The sequence below is a fragment of the Anas acuta genome, chromosome 17 (assembly GCF_963932015.1).
Source record: "Anas acuta chromosome 17, bAnaAcu1.1, whole genome shotgun sequence".
NCBI classification, from domain to species: Eukaryota; Metazoa; Chordata; class Aves; order Anseriformes; family Anatidae; genus Anas; species Anas acuta.
The window spans coordinates 7,440,374-7,459,291 of record NC_088995.1 but is presented as its reverse complement, the minus strand read 5'-3'; the positions used below and the strand labels follow the sequence as shown (position 1 = coordinate 7,459,291).

At 37.7% G+C, this 18,918-nt stretch overlaps 1 protein-coding gene across 14 annotated transcripts in view; it reads left to right on the top strand.

Moving 5' to 3' along the window:
* Nucleotides 1–18,918, top strand: part of CIT (citron rho-interacting serine/threonine kinase) — a 120,576-nt gene that overhangs the window by 49,066 nt on the left and 52,592 nt on the right. For all 14 annotated transcript variants that reach the window (XM_068653781.1, XM_068653780.1, XM_068653777.1 and 11 more), the window contains 6 exons: nucleotides 1,138–1,239; nucleotides 1,447–1,589; nucleotides 2,637–2,730; nucleotides 3,949–4,152; nucleotides 5,324–5,477; nucleotides 12,668–12,848. In XM_068653781.1, the coding sequence (XP_068509882.1) occupies nucleotides 1,138–1,239; nucleotides 1,447–1,589; nucleotides 2,637–2,730; nucleotides 3,949–4,152; nucleotides 5,324–5,477; nucleotides 12,668–12,848 (878 nt within the window). The remainder of the gene's footprint in view (nucleotides 1–1,137; nucleotides 1,240–1,446; nucleotides 1,590–2,636; nucleotides 2,731–3,948; nucleotides 4,153–5,323; nucleotides 5,478–12,667; nucleotides 12,849–18,918) is intronic.

Below are 18,918 nucleotides of genomic sequence, written 5' to 3'. Positions count from 1 at the left end.
ACCATGAATCTACTAGGTGAGGTGCCACTCAAAACAAAAAAAAATCCTTGTCTCAAAGAGCTTATGTAATTATTAAACAAGAAACAACAGATGAAGAAAATATTAAATCTGTATTGATCAGCTCGTTGAACAACTTGATGTCTTGAATTTTCAGGCAATCTATTCTTTTTTTTAATTTTAAAGAGCAATGTAGAATGTCAAGAGTGGGTGTGAAAGCAAACTGGTGACTGAATTTTTATGGAGAGCCTCTCGTTAACTTGAGAGATGTGCTACTTGAAAACTTAAATTAAAAAAAAAAAAAGTTAATGGAGGTTGTTACCAGAGGTTGATGAGAAGTAGAAGTTAATCTTTCACCGATGAGAGATGGCATGGAGGACAGATTCTGTGAAAGGCCTCATGAACTTGTACAGCGATATCTAAATTAGTTGTTCCCAATATATGGCTACAGTTACACTGCTCCTGAGTTTCTCTAGCGTTGTCTGTGGCTGTCAAAAATGAAAGTAAATTGAAATTGCTCTTGCTGTGGCACAGGTTGGCAAGAAAAGCAAACTACGATGTTACCCTCAATATGACACATAGTCAGTGAAAGTAGGGACCACTGATCTCAATGAACTAGCAATATTTCTGTAATAAAACTAATTCATTGTTGTCTGGCTGCATATATGAATAATGGAATAGTTGCTAAAGTAGGATTTCAAGATAAACTTGTCTTACAATGTCTTACATAAATTTGTTACAGAATTAACTATGAGATGCTATCCTGTAATTGTCCCAGCATCTTTTTGCTTTTTGAGATTACTTTTATTTTATTAGGGCCAATCCAGATTAGGTCAGGATGGCACTCCTAACTGGTAGATGTTTCTCCAGTTTGACAGGAGAGCTTAGCTTTGCTGCAGGGACAATTCAGTTGCAAAGGAGCTAAACAAAAGGTGTGAGGGGAACTGAAAGCCGAAGGTGTAAAATTACTTTTAGAGGTGCATATCACAAGGAAATGGTATTTAATGGTTTCTAAGTATTTTTTGGTGTGTGTGTGATATGTGTCTTTGGCACAAACTTTCATCTTTCTAAAGCTAGGGAATTCTGATACATTCTAACCCATTTTGATCAGGATGTAACTGAATGTTTTCTTTTTTATAGGTGTCATTTTTTGAAGAAGAACGCAGTATATTATCTCAGAATACCAGTCCATGGATTCCACAGTTACAGTATGCGTTTCAAGACAAGAAAAATCTCTACTTGGTAAAGAATGCTTTGTTTCTTCTCTGTAGAACACTGTTACCATTGTTATACTTAAGAAGAACGTGATGGCTGAAATGTACTTACCTTCTGTAAATTTTCCTGCATTCCGTTCTGCTCTTTGATAGGTGTCCAGTATAATACGGGAGAGTTGAACTGAGTGTCTTTGATACATATAAACTGTATCTCTTCCTCTAAATTTTTATGTAGGTTATGGAATATCAGCCTGGGGGGGACTTACTGTCTCTCTTAAACCGATATGAGGACCACCTGGATGAGGCTATGGTGCAGTTTTATCTTGCAGAGCTGGTTCTGGCTATTCACAGTGTCCATCAGATGGGTTATGTACACCGGTAGGTAAAGATTGCTTTGCATTGCACATAGTATTTAATCAGTATCGTTCCAGATAGTGTTCTGGAATGATGCATTCTTGTTTTTTATATTCTGTCCTCTTCAAGGACAGTATTTCACGTGCTGTATCAGGAGAGAAAATTAGAAAGTTAATCATACTCCAACTGTAATTGCAGCTAAAAGCATTAACTTTGATATAAAGTTCAAACTGAAATTAGAAGGGAATTGTTACATACATTTTCTGGAGGCTTAGTAAAAAGAGGCCTTAATGTTGCACTATGGAAGAAAAGTCTTTTCCAGAACTGAAGGCTTGTTGTTATTAGAACCAAACATTACAGTAAAGTAGTGTAATTGGTAAAGCTTGTTGTACCCTGACTGGTGAACAGGGCAGTATAGTATGTTGGAATAGTTAAACATCACTGAGTTTTCTAAAGATCATATCAAGGCATGGAGGCTAAAACTGCATGCATTTTTAAAATCACATTGGTGATTTATCCCATTTATTGATGGGTGTAACTGAACACTTTGTTTTTTGTAGGTGTCCCTTTCTAAGAAAGACTTATTCCATAAATATATTCAATTCTGAGACTTTGAAAATGTTATGTAGCATTTTACGTTCCAAGCAGCTGTAGTGGTTGCACTTAGAGCATACAGGCTGTGGCTTTCTAATGCAAGGTGGCTGCCTGGATTTGAAAGATGCACGGAATAAGTTTGGAGGAAATTTAGGATGAAAGCTACATAATACTATGCTGTAACTCAGTTACAACATAGTCAAAGTATCACAATAGGTTAGTGCAAAACCATCTTTTCTTTTCATCTTTTGTCAACGACTGTTAAATTTCCATGAAATACGGGGAACTTCACTAATTTCATATTAACTTGGAAGCAGAATAACGACTGGAAGTAAGACTCAAATCCTAATCCATTGTTAAAGTTTTATGCAGCTGAGCATATGGTTTAGTGCAGCTGAAAAGGGAGGTACTGATGTGCAGATGTGTCAGTGGGGAACAGAATAAAAAGGTACTGATTGCTTTATTCTTTACTTACAGAGATATCAAGCCAGAGAATGTTCTTATTGACCGAATAGGACACATTAAACTGGTGGACTTTGGGTCAGCTGCCAAAATGACAGTAAACAAAATGGTAACAATGTGGATTTAAGATTTGTCTATGGCTTGTTTGGATATTCCAGTCAAAAAGAGAACTGATGTTATATGCGTTCATTGATTACACCTTGTTCTTCTGCCTTTCTTGTCCAACGTGGAGTCTATTCACAATGATTTTTTTCCATTCATGAATGTCTTTTCAAACATGAGCTTGGCTATCTTTTGCAGCTCTCAATAAATACATATTTGTGTATTCAAATTTTAATATGTAAGTAGGGTAAAGGCAAGTCTTTATGATGGTGCTGTATTGCAATACAAAATCATATTTTTAGAGATTTTCACAACTGTTGAATGCTGTGTTTGAAGAAGGTTATGGATCTACAATTGTTTGCAATTGGATTGAAAGTTATGTTTGCTGTAACTAAGCTGGCATAGTTTTGAGGACAGGGAGCTCTTAATTAAACTGAGTCACATTCTGATGTTCAGGGATTCAGCTTTAACCACCAAAAGGTACTGTATTCAATGCTGTGAATAAGTTGAACTTTTTAATAAGTTGATTCTAAAATTAGTGAACTGCATACAATTTCAAACAATATTTTGAAATAGACCTCAGTGAGAATATGAAGTTATAGAACAGATTACTCATTTGTTCTATGATTTACAATCATAGAACATGATTTACAATCATAGAACAAATCACATTTACATCATTTTTTTCATTTTTCCTCGTTCTTCCCTTTTCAGTGTTTCTCTGCATTGCATTTTTCTTGTAAGTTTTTTTTCTTCACGTTATCTGTTTTTTCAATCTTCTTCAGGTTTCTGTGTTAGTTTCCCTGCTTGTTTGTTTCACTCTTTTATGACAGTGTAAATATGATTTCAGTTTTGGTTTCTGAATTACCTTTCCTAAGCACTCGTGAAATTTGAATACTAGCTGATCCTGAACACAGGGCAAAAAGGTACAGATGACACAGAATGGAATGAAAGCAGGGAATAGTTATGTCTAAATTTGACTCTTTTTTGAAAATTGAGCTCTGTTGTTCCCATTAATAGCAGTTGAAGCAGTAAGTAGTGCTAGAGTATGCATACTGCTCAAAACATCAGTGTTCGGTAATGCTGTGCTTTTTATAATGCTGCTATTTTACTTCAGCTGCATATAGTTTGCAGTGACAGCTCTAATAATTTGACTCCTTTTTTGTATCAAATAGCTCTCTTTCTGTAACTTCACTTGGAATATCTTTACTTCTACTGCTTCTAGGTAAATGCCAAGCTGCCTGTTGGTACACCTGACTACATGGCACCAGAAGTGCTGACAGGACTGAATGGGGATGGCAAAGCTTCTTATGGCCCAGAATGTGACTGGTGGTCCTTAGGAGTCATTGCATATGAAATGATTTATGGAAGATCTCCGTTCACTGAGGGAACATCAGCAAAAACTTTCAATAACATCATGAATTTCCAGGTAGAAAGAATTCCTTCCATGTTCCTGGGTAAAAAGGTTGTCACTGAAGACTATATTTTTTTTTTTACAGTTGGGAAAAGGAGCTTATGGATGTTTCTTACTTTGACATGTTCATAAAATATTTAGTGTGTGTGTGTATATATATATATATATATATGCTTTATAAAGATTTTAGTATTTTATTTATACATACATCTGTATTGCAGATATAAAGTTATTTTTTATAACAGCTGTCCAAAAATAGCCATCTGCAATACAGGAATTAAAAAAGATATAGCTGTCCATTTTAGGGACCTATAACTGTAGCATCTCCAAAATAATCTAGGAGAAAAATGGGAAGGATGAATTATGAATTGATAAAGTTTTCAAATGATACTAAGTATTTCTGGATAGTAAAGGGCTAGCTATGAAGAGCTGCAAAAAGACTTGAGGATATTGAGTGTCTGCAGGATTGAAATGTCATGTGAAATTTAGCGTAAATAAATTCAAACTAGTGCGTGTGAAATGAAAAGTATCCCCACTTTACCTAGTGGTGGGCTCAAGAAAAATATTTTGAAATTATGATCTAGAAAAATGCTCATTTAGTTCTTAGTAACAGAACAAAAATAGTACGTCGAATGGTAGGAGTTAATAGGAAAAAAAATCATTTATCTGGGAAAAAAGTGAAAGAAGAATGATTGTCTATTATAACCTCTAGTCTGAGAATTAGAGGCATCAAATGAAAGTAGCCAGCAGTGACTACAGAGCAAACCCAGAAGGATACTTCACACAGCACATTATGGCAAAGATCTCCCCAGCATAAGTTTGCAGCTACTGAACATTTATATGGTTTCAAGAAGTAACTAAACAAATCCAGAAGAATTTTTAAAGAAGAATGCATTGAGATCTGGCAAACACAAAGAGATTGTCCTTGCTTCACAAAATCCTAAGCCACAAATTCTTGAAAGCTTGGGAGGATTCTCTGGGGAAGTGTCTTGTAGTCTTCTGTTTGTGTATGCCATTGACCATTGCTCAGCATAAGATGGTGAACCGGGTCTACTATTTGTCTGATGTAATATTTATCTAATATTCATCCCTTTTGCCTGATGTATCTCTGATTATTGAAGTTTAAGAGTCTTACTGTTCTGAGACTGTTTTGCTACTGAACAAAATTATTTTATTTCTAACCCAGAGGTTTCTGAAGTTCCCAGAGGATGTGAAAGTCAGTGGTGAATTTCTCGATCTGATCCAGAGCTTGCTTTGTGGGCAGAAGGAAAGGCTGGGTTATGAGGGACTCTGCTGCCATCCATTCTTTGCTAAAATTGACTGGAATAATATCCGTAACTGTAAGTAGAATAACACTGCATTCATAAACAATTCCTGATTTCTTGGATGACATGAAATTGTGTGCAATGTGAGTATTTAAGTGTGTTTGATATGAGCCATTAATAATGAAACAAGACTGTGTTCTGGAGTATGTTTTTTAACAAAACAATTTGTTCTGGTTTTTGGATAGGATGTGTTAACATTTCTTAGATGAAAATTGTAAGGTAAGATGAAGTTTAATATGTTTCTATATGAATTTCTGATGCAATTGCCATATTACTGTAGGCAGTAGACTAGAAAATCAGTGGCCTTTACATGTCTTTTATCAGATTAAAATGCATCGGTGTGTTCTTTCAGGCCTTTTGCATTTCGGCTTGATTAATTTTGGCTTTTTTTTTTTTTTAAATTGTATCTTTATCTTTCTCTCATTGCTTGTGATCCAATTTCTAGATACATGGTTTTTTTTTAATCTTCTGCAGGTGATAAAATGTCAGAGGTTGTAGGGGGCATTGGTGTTTTTTCTCAAAGTTAATGTAACTAATAAATGACTAATTTTTACGGTAAAAAAAAATCTGTTCCTTTAGGAATGGAATAAAATAAGTGAAGCAGATAACTTTCTATGCAGAAAGTAGTTTATAATACAAAGGAAATAACAGAATTTAGTATTTGGAAGTATTGAGGCATCAGCATTGTGGCAAAAACAAGTATTTCTGAGGTCATCAGCGATCTCTGCCCAACTTATGTTGGATACCCTTTAAGTTATTTGGACTGTAAAATTATCTGCGCAAAGTACATGTCTTCCATATATTCCTTATAAAATATGCTGCCCTGTAGTAAGAGCAATGATTGTGCTCTAATTGCCATAAATTGCTAAACCAATGCTTCTGCTTTTGATGACTATCTCAGCATTTCAGCTGTCAGCTCCACAGAATGTGTTTACTCACTTTTCTGTTGATTCATTAATTCCGAACTTGTGGAGCTGCTGTTCTGGTAAATGCCATTGTTTCTGCCCGTTGAGAGCCATTGAGCCCTGAGTGAGAAATCTTTCTCATCGTTTCAACGTATGCTTCCCAGGCTTCAGCTAGCTCTGCCTTCTTTACCCAGAATCCTGTCTAAGCAACCAGTTTCCATTTCTGAAATTTTTGTATTGCATTTTTATCATATTATCTTATATCTGGAAAAAAAAAAAATGGTATTTGAGCATATGCTGTTGTGTTTCCCTGGCAATTGCCTGTCCAGCATTTACACAACTGCACAGGTTAATTGAGAGTCTTTTTGCCATTTCATGTAATAACAGTAATTTTGATGGGCAAGCCCTGATGTCATTATAAAGGTTAAAATAGTCATTTGGATTTTTTTTTAAATCCTGTTTTCGCCTGCAGCTGTCCAGTGGATTGCATCATTCCCTGTAATATCCAGATCCACCTATGGTGAAGATTCATGCAGTTTTGACCCCTGACTTTGTTGTTATGTCTCATACATCTTAAAAACCTCATTGTAACTGGCACAAAACACAGCAGTCCTCTTGATTTTAGTAGCAGATTCAATGTGTCACCTATTGCTTTGCTCTCTGCAGTGGTTCTTCATTTGCTGGCCTATTCAGGGCAGTGTCACCGTAGTTCTATTCAAAAGCCTCGATGGGTTCAGCCTAGGCTATCTAAGAGGTTTCTTTCTTATCTTGACCTCCTATGATAGTGTGGTTTAACTGGAGCAATGGCAGCCTGCGAAAATTAGGAAGCCAGTGAGTGCTGGAAGGGGTCACAGGATTTATAGTTAAACTAAGGAATCTCACTTCCTCAAGTTAATATGGTAAGATTTTGGGGGTATAGAATATGAATTTATCTCTAACAGGTCATTGTTAAATCAATTCTGTGTCAACACACTCAGACTTCTCTCTACTCTATAAAAGCAATGATTTTATTTCCATTTCAGACTGAGAAAGGTAGGGAAAAAATTGGTACCCATGCCTTGCAAGTATTTAAATTATCATGCTGGGTGCTCCAGGATAACCATTCTTAATGCACCACTTTTGGTTAAGAATGTGCAATTCAGGGGGTTTTCTGTGTTATATTTTGTTGTTTGGTAACCTATGAAACATTTGACTTTTAAGTAAACTCCTTTCCAAAAGATAGTTTCCTTCCAAAAAGCTCCCATTTTGGGTTCGGTTAACATGTCCACAGAAGCAGCTCTTAAGTTACAGAAGGAGAATCCAGTCATTAACCAAAGGTGAACTTCAACCAAATCTGTCAACTGGTAATTTTATCCTTCCTTAGAAATGTTTTATTGAAACATGCTTGCAGATTTTGCTGTCTGTACTCACCAACTTTTCCTATTTAATGACTTCAAAAGTTTTTTTTCTTTTTTTTTAATAATTCAGAAGACTGTTTAATTTGACAGAACTTACCAAAAATATTTTGGATTTTATACAAAATAAAAAAAAATATTTTGGATTTTTATACAATCTGTATAATCTGTCAATATTAATAATAATATTGCTAACCACCTCTTGTCTGAAAACCAGAAACCATATCAGCTGTTTAATCTAAAATGAAAAATTTGTCTAATAGAGGTTATCTGAGAGATTGTCATAAGATTCTGTTGCAATCTGATATATATATACATATAAAAATATATATTTTTATATATAAGAGTCATTCATTTTAAGAACTGTTTTGTAACTGTATTCCAAGAAGTCTTGAAATTGGAATGGCGTATTTGGTCTTGCATGGGGAAGCTAAATATATGAGAAAAAAGGAATGAAGGTCTTGTGCAAATGAGGACTTCAGAAAGTGTTGAAGATTAATAGCAGAAGACAGCCTAAAATCAAACAGGCAGTAACCTAAATCTCCCTTAATAATTCTGCAATTCATCCTAAACCCCAAATTGTCATTGAGTATGCTAACAGTTAAACATTCTGATGTTTCCTTTAGCTGTTTGCCTTCAGAAAAAATGTGTTGACTTGTCTCTCTAAGTGGAGATCACTTTCATGTCAGATTGAAGATGACTTTTATTAACAGAACTGTATGTGTTGGATCATTGCCTTGAGAGAACAGAGAAGATGTTAAGATACTGTTACATAGATGGCTTAGAACTAATATAATGTCTTTGTTCAAGTGGCCTTAGACAAAACATCCTTTAAATTATGTCCGTTAGACCTGCTATTTTCTCTTTTTCTTCCATAACACTGTACTGAAAAAGGCCTCTTAAAACATGAGAGAGTAATGCCTAACCTACTTAAAAAGGCTGTGCAGATGCTTCTCCCCAACAAGTATATATAGATCACCTCGTAGATCAAGAGAAGACGCACTTTTATTCTTTAGAAGTGTTTTGTATTTCCTGTAAATTTCCTATTTCATTTAAGTCTTTCACTGTCCCAGGGGAAATGTGCTCTCTTCTCTGAATTCACATGAAAATATTTTGAAAGGAGGGAAGGACCTAATTAAGGCAATGTTCCTTGAACTAGTCAGAAATACCCACTAGTGCAGGGAAAACAAACAAACCAGGCCTCCCCTTCCCCACCAAAACCTAACCAAACAAATCCCCCTTTTTTTCCAGAAGAGACGTTTTATCCAATCTTGACGATAAACTGGTTAAAGTACTGCATTGTGGTTTTGGTTTAACTTAGCAACCTACAACACCCCCTTTTCCTCTGAAAGTCATTCTTTGGAACAGATGGAAGAGGGTTACATCCTTCCACAAGTAGGGAGGTATCTAGGCAAGCAACTGGCTTTTTTTAAAGCATGCAGTTCCTTCCAAGATACTTTAAATGGTAAACAGAACATATACGTTCGTTTGAAACAAATCAAAGGAAGAAAGAGGTCTTTATACAGTTCGTAACAGTAGAAGCATCAGGTCTACTGTCTTTTTTGACTTATAGTTTTGCCTTCCTTTTGGGTAAGCCTGAAAGAAGTGCAAATTTTTCACCTTGTCAGATGTGATGGTGTGGTTTTAGCATTTAGTTCTTTTAGGCTTATCTTGACCTCTGCTGAAGGATTCTTCCTTTTGAAGAAGGAACTGATAAGCACATCTATCCATTTGCATTCATTCTTGTTCCAAAAATACAATAACTGTGTGAGTCCTGTGATTCTAAGCAAGAAATAATAATGGATTATTAGAGATTGGCTAGAGATTGTGTCACCATGTGACCCTCATTGAGAACCAATTTGATATCCATATTAGCTTGCTCTTACAAGACTCCTCTGTTTATTCTGTAGGCATTTTGGACATCAGGTGGAGGACTTCTTAGTCTTAGGAATAACGGACTAAGTAGAAGCTACCAAGTAATCAGACAGAATGGACCTAGCATTTTTTCCCATAGACATATTCCCTCTGATTCCTAAGTGGGTTTTCTCCAGTGTCCTGAAACTTCGGAAGAAGCTCTGAATCTCGATTTCAATCACTGTTGACAGTTCAGAATGACTTAACATCTTGAGGTGTTTTTTTTGCCTCTCCCCTTTTTTTAATGACTGTTCTATTTTTTTTTTCGTTAGTCACTACTGTTTCTTGATAAAAGTATTGTAACAAGGTTATACTGCAAAGTTGCAGTTTATGGACTGTCAGTCATAGAATTTCAGTGAATGTAAAATAGAGAGCAAATGCATTTTCAATATTTTTCAAAATAGTGTTCAAAATTTCTCTTATTTGTGCCCATCTATTAAACATTACAAGAAACCGTAGTGTAAAATTCTGTGCTCTTTAAATTAGATACCCACCAGCCCCAAGGGTTTAGTCTGCCTCACATTCAGTTTTTCATTTTTGCATCCATTGTTCCCCTATTGAATCTATTTTATCTTTTTAAGTGCGTGCTGTTCATAGGCATATTTAAATTGTATATTTTTATGCATGTAATTTGGCTAGGTATTCTTATTCTTGGTAAGAAGAAAGACTTTCTTTTTGATTGTAATGGCTCGAAGATGACTCTTTAGAGCTCCTTAGCTACCTTCTGGTGAGAAGGAAGACACTAGATCTCTCTTTATAAGTTGAAGTTAACTGTCAGAATCTGAGGAGTATATAACAGGGATGTTATACCATTATAAAAATGTGGCTATATTGGTTTTTGCTACCTCTTTAAGAAAGATTCTAGATTTCCCCAAATGAAGGGAATAGTTTGCTGTTTTCTCAAATACGTTGCTTCATCAACTCAATCTGTCTTCAAAGACAACACTAAAAACCTCATGGCAACCCCTTCCTCTGAGAGGATGTGCAAAGTTCTTTAAACAGAGGTGCTAAACTAAAATATATTAATTCCTGTAATTATCCTCCTCTGCTATGAATTAACTGTAACTTTGGGGTTATATCTGCATTAAAGATGATATACTCATGAACTGTGTTATGTTGCTTCCATCTTTTTAATAAAGAGCATATGAAAGAGTAGCTTGATATTGTCCTGACATTAAGTGAATTTTAAAAAAAAAGATCCTAATAAACAATCTATGTTCCAAAAATATGTTTACAATACATAGATGTTAGTATTATACTGGATCTAAGTATGCATTGAAACCAATAAAATAGCAGAACATAATAAATGCATGATATTGACAGAAAATCTAAATGTTCTGGGGCCAGTAAGTAAAAGTGCTTACTGCTGAACCTTTTAAATTTGTATATTTTCCCCCATTTATCTCATTCTGATGTGCTTGGAACTACTGTACGTGAGCAGCATCCTATCGGCTTCATGGAATTCCTTCTCTCGTCCCTGCTCGGCGGCAGCGTCAGAATGGCTCCTCGGGGAGCTGCTAACGAAGCATGCGTGTGCAGTTGTGATTTGGCAGTTTACAGAGACAGATTTTTTTGGCTATTAATACTGGTCTGGTGGGTAGTTTAAGCATAGGTTTGTCTAGAGAATTAAGAGTTAAAAAGCAGGCTGTGAAAGGCTTTGGCAACCTAGAGGGAGCTAGCAAGCTCCAGCCGTGACTCATTCTGCCTGTGTCAGTCAGATAAGCATCAGCATCTGTCACGAATGCAGGCAGGTAGGGTTAAACTCGGAGCATGCAGAGAGTGAGGAGCAGGGAGCCTGCACTGCAGGGGTTGTAATGTTTGTTCCCGGTTCTTCAATTCTCATCAGCCCTTCAGCTACAGGAGATCTATACTGGATCCATGGTAACGGTTTTAGCACACTACACTTCCATCAGCTTGTGACAATGGGCTGTGTTCTAGTTACGGACTGAAGAGCTGTCTCCTTCATAGAGCAAAAAAAAGAGATTAGTGGATTTGCAGTGAGTGAGGACCTGAGTGATGAAATAAAAAGAAAAAAAAAAAAAAGAAAATGTGATTTAGTGAGGTAGGAATTGCACAGCAGGCTTTTGCATTCATTCCTTTCACACACGTAGCCAAGCCAGCAGGTAGCTGGGGTGCTGCACATCAATGAGAATTACTTGTCCTTTTGTTCCCTTGGTTAATTAAACTGAGGTAAACGTTAGAAAATCAGCTGAAATCCACCAGCTGCTTAGCAAGTTAAATTGTACCAATTTAGAAACTGTAGTAGAAAATACATTGTAATTCCAGCTATATATACCTCTCTTCTGAGCTGATTGTATCAGAGCCAGACTGCAGTGGTGTCCCAACAAGAGTTCCAGATCTTTAGCAAGCTCTTCTGGATAAATAAAATCTTGCTGATATTTCTTCTCTTCCTAAAGACTAATCAGATTTCAGTAGCTGTAATTTATTAAAAGCTTCCAGGAGAAAGACTAGTTTACTGCTGCTTAGAAGCCCGTGCTGGGGAGATTCTTGGCATATTAAAGGGTAGATATTATCCCTTATCTAACTAGCAAAAGCTCAGGCTACGTTCTCATATAGAGTCTTCATTAAATGGATAGGCTGGAGACATTTTCTAGATGAATCGGAATTGAATGACTTCTAGCTATATTGCAGTAATGATTTTATTAGCCTGGTGTTTTGATTTGATTCAGTGTATGTTGGGGAAAACAAAATGGAAAAAAATCCACAAGAAAATACCAACCCGAAGTCCCAAACCTAAAACCCAGCTTAATCAATGTGGAAGATACTCTGCCTGCAGAGTGGAAGCCATGTTGGTAGCGGAAGGGTTAATCTCTTGTTGCTGTAATACGATTTGAGAGCAGCAGCTCAGTCTGCTTGTGTTAGCAAGATTAAAAGCAGGAGCTGCAGTGCCATTGCGAGCACTGAATGAGTGGGACTGTTGCAGAGTGAACTGTAGCTGAATTTTATCTTTTCTCCTTGCTTTTTTCACCAGCTCCTCCCCCCTTCGTTCCTACTCTCAAGTCTGATGATGACACCTCAAATTTTGATGAACCAGAGAAGAATTCGCGGGTTTTATCCTCTGCGCGCCAGTTGAACCCGGCAGGTTTCTCGGGTGAAGATTTGCCATTTGTGGGGTTTTCATTCATCAAGGCATTGGGAGCCCTCAGATCAGAGTAAGTAGGAATTTATTGCTTAGGTGCATATGACCACTGGAAAAATACGAAGGCTTGTTACAGTGAGGATGTTGTGTGTGTGGGGAAAAAAGCTGTTTTAACTGGCCTGCGCTGTGCTTTAGGGAAGGTGCCAGATTCTGGCTTTATCTGTTGCTGCTGTGTGTTGTGCATGTCGTTCCGTTCTGTGATTATTTCTGGGGTGAGGGAAAGGAAAAGGAAAAGGAATTGAAGGATTGATTCTAGAACAGTTATTGTTAAAATTGTTTTTCAAATACTTTGAATTAGTTGCTGCTGTTAACCAGGGAGCAGTAGGTGATTGCATTACTGGTATTGCAGATCTCTGAAAGAAGGAAAATACCTAAAGAGTTCGAAGATGGAAAAGCGGGGAGGGCATTTTATTGGGTCAGAGAGTGGGCACCACAGTGCTGGGGATATGTAAGGCTGAATCAGTGATACACAGAAATGGAGCTCCCCTGATCTGGGAATGTGCGGTGGTGGGTCAGGGAACAAGAGCTCCACGGCAGCTGACTGTGTTGAGTTAAATATGAAGATTGGATAGAGCTGCACTGTGTGTTAAGAGACTGTAGATTCGGGTGAAGCATGCAGGGTTTTTGTGGAGAGGGGTAAAGATGCAGAAAAAAAGGTTTTCAATCGAAAGAAAATGTGATTTCATAGAGAACAGTCAGGAAAAAGAAGAATATAAATAGTGTGGTATAAACCATTTGGTGTGGCGGGTGGTTAGTTCCTGATCATAGAGCTATGGAAAAAGTATTAGTGCAGTATGTTAAGTTGAGAAGTCCTTCCCTCAGTACCGAGAGGCCTCTCAGGGATGCGATGTCTTTAGCTGGGTTAGTGACTCGATGCACTAAGGCGCTGTGCTGTGTTTTCGTGTTAACCATCGTTCGTTGCTGCTAGTTAGTTCCCATAAGGGACTTTGTTGATCTGTCTTAACTGAGTTTTCATTTTCCTATCGTATTGGTTGTGATAGTTGCTTCTAGGGGAAGTGTGCAACCAAATCTGGTGACACTGTTGACATCTTTGATCTTGCCCACACCGTGAATCAAGGTTATATGATGGTTATGCCAGTAATAAAATGGGAGTCTTTGGCTGTCCCTCTTCAGTAGAGTTGCTTTTACGATAAATGTGGAAGGAAGGGAGAGGATGTAGCAACCAAAAAAGTATTGTTTTGGTGAAATGATCTATTATTGTCAGCAGAATTAGGAAAATTGAATGTTGTATCTGTGATACCTGGGGTTAAAATCTACGGTGATTTACAAGTGAAATAACTTATGGTGTTATCTTTTCTGCCTGGGGTTCTGCAATCCATCTATCAAGGCTAGACCATTCATGTATCAGTCAGAAGAGGCTCAATGAACACACATGTACGGTAAAACCGTGTATGTAACAGGGTCCAGGACTGCAACTGGAGAGGAGCCCGAGGTAAAGTCTCATGAACAGTGGTGTAACTGTGCTGGAGATGGAAGGCTGAAAACTAAAAGAGGAGTAGCAAATTGACTGATACGTTTTCTTAGGGGACCTAGTACCGAAGATGCATATTGGAGTTATATTTGGATTTTGGCAATAGATAGAAGGGCTACAGCAAAAGAATATTGAGATTAATGTGTTCTGGCGAAATTATGACTGAAGTCAAATTTCTTCTTCGTGTGGCCTGGTCTTTCCTGAGCTGAAATTAATGTACTTAATTTCCTCCAAAATGACTTTGATAGGAGTAGATCTTAGTGGTTTCTTTTTCTTTTTCTTTTTTTTAAATACAATCTTGATAAATTTGTTTTTATGTCAAAAGGTATAAATACTTCGATGTACATCCTTAAAGAAGGCGATTTAAATGTGGCAAAGAATATACATAGACCTGCATATATCTGTATTTAAATAATGCAGTGACTAGTTTATTCTCAGTATCGCTGCAACCCTGGGAGGTAAAGATAACTTCATACTTATAAGATATTGTTTGGGTATGTGTTTTACTGAGGAAATTACAGTATTGTTTCTGTCCACACTACCATGAAAATCACATTCTTGATGGGGAACAAAGCAGTAAATGGAGGTCAGGCTTATCTGTTGTGAATCCTGGGATGCTTTCTCTGCAAAGTCCTAAGTCATCAAGTTTATCTGTGCACATCTTTTCTTTTTAAAACCTTTCCTTGCAAAGTCTATCCCTTATGGTTGCTAAGTGATGCAGATCTGTTTTCCTGTGTCTGCAGCATGACAACTAATGCCTCTAGTGCTGCTCACAGTTAGGCCAGGCAACTGCAGGGTGTCGTTAACAAGGTCCTTGAAACTTTCCTTGCTCATAATTTAAAACCTGTCAAGCCAAGTTTTGGGTTAAACCCTGTTCATTGGATAGTAAGAAGCTACAGTAGAGGTAGGAATTTCAATTCCTTTAGGGAAAGGACAGTTCAAAAAACTGGACAGAAGCATAAAATGTTCTCATTTCCCATAATCTTCTTTCTCCTAACCACTTAGTGTTAGAAGGGTTCACCTAAGTCACTTAGACCTATTGACAGAAATTACATAGTCACCATGTAGTTTAGAAGGGTCACTGAATGATAATATTCGGTGTGTTGTCCCATACCAAGAGTTCTAGGAAGAATTTGTGGACCTATAACAAATGTGAGCGCAAACAGATAAGCAAAAGGCACAACAATAATGGGTCATAGGAAGCAATCAAGGGAAATCATGGTTTTCCAACACCTGACAGAAACTTTGTAGTTCCTAAAGGGGGCTACAGGAAAGCTGGGGAGGGGCTCTTTGTCAGGGAGTGCAGTGATTGGACAAGGGGGAATGGCTTTAAACGGAGGCACTGGCACAGGATGCCCAGAGAAGCTGTGGATGCCCCATCCCTGGAGGTGCCCAAGGCCCCCTTGGATGGGGCTTTGGGCAGCCTGGTGTGGTGGGAGGTGTCCCTGCCCATGGCAGGGGTTGGAGTGAGATGATCTTCAAGGTCCCTTCCAACCCAACCCATTCTATGAAATCAAGGGCATAGCTTATGCCATAAGTTCCTGTTCTAGTGAAGTGTTGGTTAAATAAATCTCCAGTATGATTCTAAGTGGGATCAGGCTGCAGGGGATCTATCCAACTAACTCCTCCCATCATGGCCTCAGAATTCTTGATCTGGGAGAGAAATACTTGTCTGGCTGCTGGTTTGGCTGCGAGCATGTGACTGTGACAAGATAACAGGCAACTGAGAGTTTAATTCCATTAGAAGCTGGCCCCACTTCATTTCCTGTCCTTAACTGTAGCTGATCTCCAGCGCTTAGAACAAGTGAGAAAAACCCTTAGATGCTAGAGATATGCATCAGGTGATGAAAGAAAATTATTCTTGTCCCCTGCAGGTGACAAGCAGAAGCCCTAAGGCATACAAAAAATAGGACTAACCAAATATACAATAATAAAACTCTAACAAAAAGTAGTTTATGATGTAAAATTTTGCCTTTCTCTCTTGTCTCTTATGTGGAGTAAATAACTGAAGGGCCCTGACTACTTATGATACAAAAATTAGGTTAATACCAGAACTCAGAGATATTAATAGGCACAGCCAGCAGTGGGACTAGTACCCCAGCTCAGTTGCTGATAAGGGTTTTTGCTTTTCAAAATTGTCTTTCAGCATAGAATAAATATAATCTTAATATTTCTTGTAAGTGGTCTGTAAGGCTACGGTACATGGCCCAGATCTTTTCTGTAGAATCATAAGAAGTGGCATTTTTCAAGATTTTAAAAATTATTTAAGATTTGAAGTGGATTCATGATCATCGTTACCAGATACTGAAAGTTAAAATGAGGCCATTCCTCCAAAAGGAAAGATCACTGATTTCATCCAACAGTTTGTAGGTTCTGGTAAACTCTTTCACCAAAGATAGATTAGAGAGGAAACAGAGGACGAGCAAACCGAAAATATGCTTTGCTTCAGCTTGCTCTATTCACAGATTGATGGTATCACTGTTTGGTTTTAGTTGTTTTTTTTAGGCCTGAGCAAGCATTTACGAGGGGGCGGAAGGTACAGATGAGTATAATGCTAAAAAGAATAGAGCATGAGGGATGGGGGATGAGATTATAGGCATGCTGTGTGGGGGCCAGGATTAGGACAGATGGTGTCAATCATTGTGAGCAGGAAGAAGCACAGGTGAGCTGGGAGCTTGAGAGGGGCATAAAAGAACAAAGGAAGGTAAGAGGTAAGATGTACAGGAGAGGCTCAAGAGAGTTCCGTGCCCCAGAATCATCCTATAGCTTTTCCCATACCGATGTTTTTCTCCTCAGCCATGTTAAGACTGGAGGCGCTTTTACACAACTAGCACCATTTCTGATAGCTCTGCTGGTTGAGGCTGTTGCTGATCTAGCTGTGAAATCGCTAGATAATCAGCTGTAAGTTAACTTGTTTTTTTAGACGTGTGGGCAGTGCTTCCTTTGAAAGTAAATTGGCACAGCCAGCGCTATCAGCACTTGGTACTATAGACTTTTTTTTTTTCTTCCATCTTCTATTGCAATGTTCTTGTTGATGTATGCTGGTTACCTTTTGTTAATCTATTTTTCACACTTCGGAGGAAACAGCAGAAACTGCTCTGTTGTGCTAAAATAATTGATCCAGATGTAGCAGTTAATTAAACGAAATACTCTGAGATGGTACCAACCTAGATGATAGCTTTCCAACATGGCTTTTGATGTTGGACTTTGCGTTTAATTTCGGAGTTGCTGCTGACTGAGGAAGAACATAAGTGCCCCAGCAAGGTGGGCATTTTCCACCTTGTCATGCTGTGTTGAGAGCTTATATCACCATGACAAGGCTTATTAATTTAATCACTCTTCCATTTCTCTTGATTTCCTCTCTCTGTCCCTTTTCTGATACTTTGAAGGTTATGTGGATGTTCATGGAGTCGTTCCAATATAATTTGTACAAAGAAAAGTATTATTGGGGAAGGCTATCTCTGAAAAGCTGTGTGTCCAATGCTAACTGAAATTAGCTGCTCTTGGGGGTAAGATATACTAGTTTCCATGGCAGGAAAACGGTTGTGTTACTAGGATGTGTATTTTTAAGGGAATTTCTTCCCCTCTTTAGACAAGGGTGAGAAGGAAAGACTGTAGTTCTAGTCTGTATCCTTCTCCTTCCTTCCTTACACCAGCCCTGAGGAGCAGCTCCCTCTAGAGTCACCTCATGAAATTCAAACTTCGGTCAGCGCGATTCTGCTGCGTGCCATCCTGTCCCGAAGCCATCCCTTGCGACTGAGCATCGTGTCTTTGCTGAGTGAGCTCTGGGTCTTCTTGTCTGAATCTGTCCCGGTACTTCCTGGGCTGCAGTGCACATTGAGGCTTTATGCTGGCTGGTTAGGAGATACTTCTGAAATGCAAAATGGTGCCTGCACTATTATGTTTTGATCGCTTTAATAACAAATAAAATAAATAAGGGAAAATAACAAATAAAATGGGCCCCTTTGGGAAGGTAAAATACAAACAACAAATAAAATCAGTTTTGTGAATACTGACTAGAGTTTTCTTAGGTAATCTCTCAGATTTGAAAAAAAATAAAAAGGTGGTGCCTGGTGTTGAAACTATAATTCTTTAAAAACAAAGTTTGCTTTAGCCAGTACAGTTCAGGCCTGTAAAGCTAACTTTTAGTTATCAAAAGATTTCCAGACTCATCTCAATATACATTTGCAGCTATTTACATATATTTGATTTACATTTTAAAGCAGATTCCTTAGTGTCTTTTTTAGTTAATGTGAGCTTTAATTTGTATTTTTAGACTGCTTTTCTCAACTATTCATTTTTAGCCTTGTTTGTACACCCAGCTGTTAAGGGATTTAATATGCAGCTTTCTCAGATGGTTGCCTTTTCTCTGTAGGAGTATAGACACGCTTTATAAATTGATTTTTAAATATGATAATCTGACAGATCGGACCGATTGCACCAGGACTAAAGGAATGCTTTACTAAAGCTTTCACTTCTAACTTTTGTTTTTTTACTAAGTCCTGACCATATCAGTCCTGACATGCAGGACTTTTTCTTTTAAGTTTTTCCACACTAGGTTTCTGAAGAAATGATTAAGGTTAGAACTTTC